This window comes from Aristolochia californica, unplaced genomic scaffold, assembly GCF_029961685.1.
Source record: "Aristolochia californica isolate CCGP_79_NKW_82.1479 unplaced genomic scaffold, dmAriCali1.0.hap1 SCAF_16, whole genome shotgun sequence".
NCBI lineage: Eukaryota > Viridiplantae > Streptophyta > Magnoliopsida > Piperales > Aristolochiaceae > Aristolochia > Aristolochia californica.
The window spans coordinates 5222338-5229710 of NW_027181837.1; the positions used below are offsets into that span (position 1 = coordinate 5222338).

The window sequence follows — 7373 nt, forward strand, 5'->3', positions numbered from 1 at the left end:
TAATCTCTTGAAACTGACACTAGGGGAGAACCCGTGGCATGCACACTGTAAGAAGAATATTATTTTCTACCTTTGCTGCTGTCTTACAAAGAAACCGATTAAACTAAGAAACCAAAAAACAGTAATAAAAACCCTTACCATGTGAATAACAAAGACAGTACTACTGATGCAAATCTTCAACGTCGAATACAAAACAATGACTCAAGGGCATCTAAACAACTTTTCTTTTCTTTCTCTCCACTTTCTGGGTATCCCAAACACAGCATAAATCACCGCTGCTTGTTTAAAACTTTCTGGTTTCAGTTAATAGAGACACGTATCACAGAGGCAACAGTAGTTGCAGTTAAGTATGGGATCAGATCTGGAGGATCAATTCGTTCTTTTAATTAACGGCTTATCTCATTCATAATGATTAAATAATAGCACAAGATAACAAAGAAATGGTCGACCAGTTCCAAACTTCCAAATCAAGCTTTTACATGTTCTTCCAGAAGTCCAAGCAAATGTTGCCGACAAGTTCATTAATATTGCCATGAAAAGGAGATTGCCAGATAGTTTATAGTTGTGTCTCAATCATGCCAGTGACTTGTTGCCATTTGTTTAAGTGCTTGAACAGAAGTCGATCAAGGCAATGGATTCCGCCAAGACGCCATCCGGACTCTCGCAAACTGCAGCTGAAACACAGTCGCGGGATTGGGACCCTTTGCTCACCATCTCCTTCATTTGTTCCACTAAATCCCTGGTAAACCCCTCCTGTTTCTCACCGTTACGGAGAAAATCCTTCCATTCAGCTCCCCGTTCGCAAGCCATTGCCGCCTTCACGGCCTCGCATAAATCATCTTTCGTGAAAAACCCGTCGTCGTCGTTCCTGTTCACTTCCACTCCGGCCCTGAGATTACAAACTACGAGCTTCGTGTTCAAGAATTGGTCAATTCTCTGGGGGAGGAAAATGATTTGCAGGCCGTTGGCTGGGCCTTCGATGATGGAGCTTGACCCGGCGTGGGTGATGAAGTATCCGACGTTCGGGTGGGCCAGGAGCAGCTGCTGCGGTATCCAACCGGTGTGCACCATCCCCTTCTCCTTCACCCTTTCCAGGAACCCTTCCGGCAGAGCCTCCTTGAGCCTGGACTCTTCATTTTCTGAGAACTTTAGGACCAGAATGAATGGCGCACCCGTCATCTCTAGTCCCCAAGCAAGCTCCTTTATCTGATCGTCTTTGAGAAACACTTCGCTACCAAAAGAGCAGAGAATGACTGATTTTTTGGGGAAGCGAGTGAGCCACTCGGCCCACCGCTCCTCCAACTCGCCGGACGGAGGGTCAGGGACTACTGGACCGGCTAATAAGACTGGTTTCTTGTACTGGGTCTCGATGTATTTGACGTAAGGACCCTCCATCTCTAAACACGTCTTCAACAAGAAGGCGTCGCAGCCCCGCACGCAGGCCAACCACCTATCGACCACACAGGGCCCGCCGAAGCTCTCATACACGTAATGAAACTCTCGGCATTCATAGTATTTGAAGGTCGGCAGAGTTTCAATTTCAAGGCCTGCCGGGGGTCTCTTGAGGTCCTCGATGGTAGGAGGCTGGCCGTCGGTCAGCCGGCTAGGAACCGCCAGGTACGCAATCGTGATCGCGTTGAAAATCGAGAAGAAAACGGATTTGATGCCAAGTTTATGGGCGATGGGGGGGAGCCACTGCATGGCGAAATCAAAGACAATGATGTCCGGACGAAGTTCTTCGAAGAGCGCTTCAATCTGAGGTCCCATCTGATCGGCAGCGAGCTTGAGGAGCTCGGCCATGGCCGGAGACATCTCGGCTGTGCTCTCGACGCCGGGAGGAAGACCGTCGACTGTAGGAATATCGACGGGGAGCACCGCAGGCCGATAACAAGGCCCACTCTTGAGAGCAGAAGTGATGCGGGGTATGTTGCCAGGTGAGGACAAGATGGAGACCCTAACACCATGGGAGGCGATCTTGTTGGCCAGCTGCACGAAGGGGTTGATATGACCGAAGGCAAACCATGGAAACATAGCAACGTGGAGGTTCGTCTCCGGCAACGGCGCGTGGGCAGCCATTCTTCTTCTCCTATGGTACTGGCCTCGATACTGACTTCTGAGTGAGTTGGGGAGAGACTTCTATATTTATACGGGAGTGGCGTAGCGTGCCGTTCGTGATTAGAGATGGCAGTGTTCTTCTCGTGGGAGAATCTGGGGCCCACATTTTTTCGGTACTAGATGCCAATTATCCAGGCTTCGGGACCCTTCGAGCAGGTTCACGGCCGATCGCATCAGGTGTTCAAAGCCTATTTATTTTGCAGACCGAAGAAGCCTGACGGTTGCATGTGGAGGTTGGAGTCTAGATCGGGTTCGAGTTCCAATTAATATTTAAAATTGTGTATAAAATATATATATCAACTTTTCATAAAATTTACACAAAATTGTGCATAAATTCTATATGAAATTAGACATAAACTCTGTATAAAACTATGCATAAATTCTGCATAAAACTGTTCATAAATACTACATAAAATTATGCATAAAATTATTCATAAATTCTGCATAAAACTAGGCATAAACACTACATAAAATTATGCATAAACAACGATATCAAAGTTATGATTACCCAAACAAAAATTATAAATCATGTATAAATTTGGATTACTCGAACAAAAATTTGAACCAAATACTAAACTTAGAATTTGTAATTTTGTTGTCACAAAAATTTAATTGGTTTTGAGATTGGAAACTCATTCCTAAAATTCCAAAATGATAGAAAAACGCTAGCTCTTTCTGATCGTGCTAGAAAATAATATGTTAAGCCTCTATTCCCTCAAACGCATGAGCAAAATCTCCATCTATGATAAAAAAAAAAAAGAATAAAACTTATTCTTGTGTGATAAAATGTTTTTTAATCTTGCATTACTAATTATTGTATACAAAGAAAAATATTAACTTACCAAGATGAGAAAAAGATAAAAAATAATGTAATTGGTAGCATTATCTCCACAGACTTCTTCGCTGACTACAATCACCAAACAAAAAATTAATAAATAAAACTAAAATATTCACAAGAAAAATATCATAAAGAATAATTACCAATATTAATTCACCTTTTGATTTTCTTTGAAACCATGAAGAGCTCGAATTTAATCACCACTAGAAATCAAATCTTATACTTAATTTGGTAGCAAATAAGAACGATATGACTCTATTACTCTACCACCAGCACTAAAGGTAGACAATAAGGCTATTGTAGATATGAGAATTATACTATCATCTTAGATAATACCTTAAATTTCTTGTTATACACTTCCCACCATTCTAAAATATCAAAATCATATTGTGAAGTTCTCTCACAAATATACACACCTTTTTTAAGATAATTATCCAATTTTGACTTTAGTGAATTCACTACTTCTACTTGTTTCACATAAGTCATTAGTTTTGACCAACTTGAACTTGATGAAGAATGTAACCTATAGCTTGTGGAAACAACTAAAGAATGAACACTCCAAACGTCTCTTCATTACTGATTCCCACATTAAACTTTATTACATATTCACCATAAATATCAAATAAGGTTTGTTGAAGACATTCAAGTGGTATATCATGTAATTAAGAGAGTGAGTGGCATATGTTATAATTAGTTATAAGTTGAGAATTATTTTTTGAATTTTTTATGTACTAGGACATTCAAGCCCAAGTAATATAGTGAGGGGGAAGAGGGTCATTGAACCCTTCTCCAAACCCTAATATTCACTCCAACTCATGCCTCTTACTAGCCCTCTTCTCTTCATTCTTCTCCTTCTTCTTCTTCTTCTCAAATCTAGTTCCTATGGATTAAACCGTAGAATCTAACATGTATCAGAGCTAGAATTATAGGGTTAAATCAAAGTTAACCAAGCCATGCAAGTGTAGAGAAAAGGAGTCTCAAAATCATCATTCAAGCAAAACAAGGTTCAACAAATTTGAAGAAAGGAAGAGGTTGAAGTCAATTCAGCATGGTCTTTCTTTAATCAGTTAAGTTTCACTCTATGTTTTAGATTATGAGGGATCAAATCCATGTCTTTTAAAGTTAGAAATCCATTCATGGTCAAGCCTGGTTAATTCTTAAGAAAAAAATCATTTTTTTCAAGTTTAATGACCGAAACTCGCATGGGCACATGTTGATTGTGTAGTTTATGACTTGCTTTGCTTTTTATGCCAAAAATTCTTCAATAAAATTATAAAAATTTCTCTGAAAGTCCTCCTTGAGTTCAATCTTGTGAAAAAGTAATTGATCAATTAATCCATTGAAACCTTAAGTTAGGGTTTGAGGAGTTGTTTTGGAAAGTCATCCATAGTTCAATTGTGTTGAGGACCACTTTCGTACTAGTTTTTATTTCATTTTCCTTGGCTAATTAACAGTAACTTTTGTCCAATTATAGTTCTAGTTTAAACTCTAAAAGGATAAACAAATAAAAAAGGGAGGCCATACTCGTATGCCTATAGGCTATATTTATTCTCTTGTTTGATTGTTGAATTCAATGTGTTGTTAGTGTTGTTTTTGAATTCCATTGCATCAAGTATTTGTTCCTTTGATTCAATCTTGTCATTTTCCTCCTAAAACTCATTCAAGAGTATTGTTCTTCTAGTTTTTTTTTTTTTGAGTTATCATGTCTGAGGTTCTGAATTCTTCTTCCTCCTCCTCTACATATGTTGATTTTAGCAAAGGAGAACCCTTGTGAATTACTACAATTTCACTAATAGGGTTGAGTAATTATTTGTCTTGGTCTCCAATGTGTGAAACAGTTCTTGATTACTAGAGACCTTGTTGGACATATAACTCAGCCACCATTGCATATAGATGACCCCTCTTATCACAAGTGGTTGAGGAAAGATACTTCAGTTATCAGTTGGCTAATAAATAGCATGGAGGAACATGTAGCAAACAATGTGGTGTACCTAGACCAAAGCCATATGGGATACATGTTTTGAGTTATATTCTACTCTTGATAGTCTTCAAAGGATTTATGATATTTTTCAGGAGATATGCAACACAAAGAGTGAAGACAACCTTCATGAGTACTTGGCTAGATTCAGGGGCTTACTACAGGAATGTAAAGTTGTACAATAAGCTCTTGATATTGCTACACAGAAAAAACAAAGAGAGGACCTTGTTTCAACTATATGTCTTGCAAATCTACCATCTTAATTGGATGGTGCCAAATCATAAGTACTCAATTCTACAACAAAACCCTCCTTCAATTATGTATGAGCTACCATGCTATAGATTCCGGTTAAGGAGTCAAAAAATCAGCTAGACCAAGTGGAAAATTCAACAATGTTCTCCCAAGGGATGGGGAACAATGGTTGTGGTAGAGGTAATAGAAGAGGTGGGAAAACATCTGGAAAAAGGATAAGGTAGAGGTGAGAATGTTCCTACCTCTAGTTCAAATAACACTAGCGGTTAGTTAAGAAAATATACTTTTTGTGGACTCAACAATCATTTGGCTGAGAATCATTGGAACCTACATGGGAAACCACCATACTTCAAAGTTAATCAAACATCAACTTCCACCACTAGTGAACTATCTTTAGACCCTCGTTAGTGCCCCTGGTTAAAAATTTATGTCCTAAGAAAAGCTATAAATATTTTTCCTAGGATACATATTTCCAAGAAAACTTCAAATAAAATCCTATTAGACCGTGTTAGTGATTTTTAAAGAAAATGGTGGAAAGACATTTCTAGTAGAAATATGTTTTCAGGGACAATTAGTGCCTCATATTTTCTTGAAACACTTTTCTAGCTAGAAATGCTTCCCAAGACAATGATATAATTGTCCAAGTAAGATTTTTAGCCAAGATGCCATATGAAAATTTTTTTAAGAAGTATTTGACAAAAGATGTTATAATACTTTCAACACAAGGTAATTTTTTAGGACAATTTTGTATTTGATAATTTATTTTACTGAAATTTTTATCGGATAAATATGGTAATTTATGAGAATGATTATTAATTTTCATTTATTTCCCTATAAAATGTACATACAGGTCAATTTTCTAAATTTTTACATATAATTTTCTAGTAAGGCACTAATAGGACTTTATCTGAAGGTTTCTTGAAAATGTGTATCCTAGGAATAGTATTTCTAGCTTTTCCTAGGACATAAAATTCCAACCAGGGACACTAATGGGGGCCTTAATGTCGTACTAGGAAATTACATGCAAAATTTTAGAAATTTCCAAGGAAAATTCTGTTACTGCCTTTTCTAGGGAAACACACATAAATTAATAATCAAACTCATACATTACCATACTTATCCGATAAAAAATTCAGTAAAATAAAAAATCAAATATAAAATTGTCTTGAAAAATTGCCTCGTTTTGAAAGTATTATAGCATCAATTAACAAATACTAATTAAAAAATATTCAATATGGTTTTCCAGCCCATCTTGGCTGGAATATCTTACTTGGAAAATTAAATGATCTTCCTGGTAAGAATTTCTAGCTAGAAAAGTGTTTCCAGGAAACATGAGGCACTAGTGGTCCCTGAAAATATTTTTCTACTACAAAAGCTTTTCCAGGGTCTCCTGAAAAAGGTAGTAACATGGCTTAGGTTTCTCTGATGACACTTTACTCTTTGTGCTGACATCTACAATCACTAAGGGGGGTTAGTCAACTTGAGGTCCGAGATGATCTTCAACCACATGACGCCCTTCAACACTTGAAGTCGTTAGTGGAGCGCATATGACATTTCATCTGGATGCAGGGGATGAAGCGGTCCTTCATCTCCACGGTTTAAAATCCTTCATCTCAAAGAAGGCCATATTTGATCTTCTTTGAGATGAAGGACGCGCGAGGCTCCCTTTGCCCCTCTCTCTCCTCGCACCCCCCTCTCTCACGCGTCCTCATTTTCCTTTTTTTCTTCCTCTCTCCCGCACTCTCTCTCTCGTCTCCCTGCGTCCCTGACGTCGCTGCTGCCTCTCTTCCATCGGATTCTCGTCTCTGCTCCCTCTCATCTCCGGCCTCCGTCTCTCAGTCTTCTCTGGGACTTTCCCTCTCTCTCGCACCCCCTCTCTCATCTCCGTGCCTCCCTCTCTTCTCTCGGAATCGCTCTCCATTTTTCTCTCTCGCTTCTCTCTCTCTCTCTCTTATCCCTCTCGACCTCCCTTTCTTCTCTCTCTTCTCCCTCTCTTCTCCTTTTCGATATCTCACTCCATTCTCCCTCTCGCTATTCTCTTTTCCCCCAAAATACCTTCCGATTTCTTGCGATTTTCCCTATTTCGGTTTCAATTTTCTTCGATTTTGACATTTGGGCTTCGATTTATTAATTTCTACTTTGATTAGGCATCGATTTCCCCATTCGGCATCGATTTCACTCTTCGGCTTC

At 38.8% G+C, this 7373-nt stretch overlaps 1 protein-coding gene across 1 annotated transcript; it reads right to left on the reverse strand.

Moving 5' to 3' along the window:
- Positions 1-600: 600 nt before the first annotated feature.
- Positions 601-2076, reverse strand: LOC137952543 (anthocyanidin-3-O-glucoside rhamnosyltransferase-like). Its single transcript, XM_068799626.1, has one exon. It carries the CDS (start codon positions 2074-2076, stop codon positions 601-603), a length of 1476 nt encoding a protein of 491 aa, XP_068655727.1.
- Between the last annotated feature and the right edge of the window lie 5297 nt (positions 2077-7373).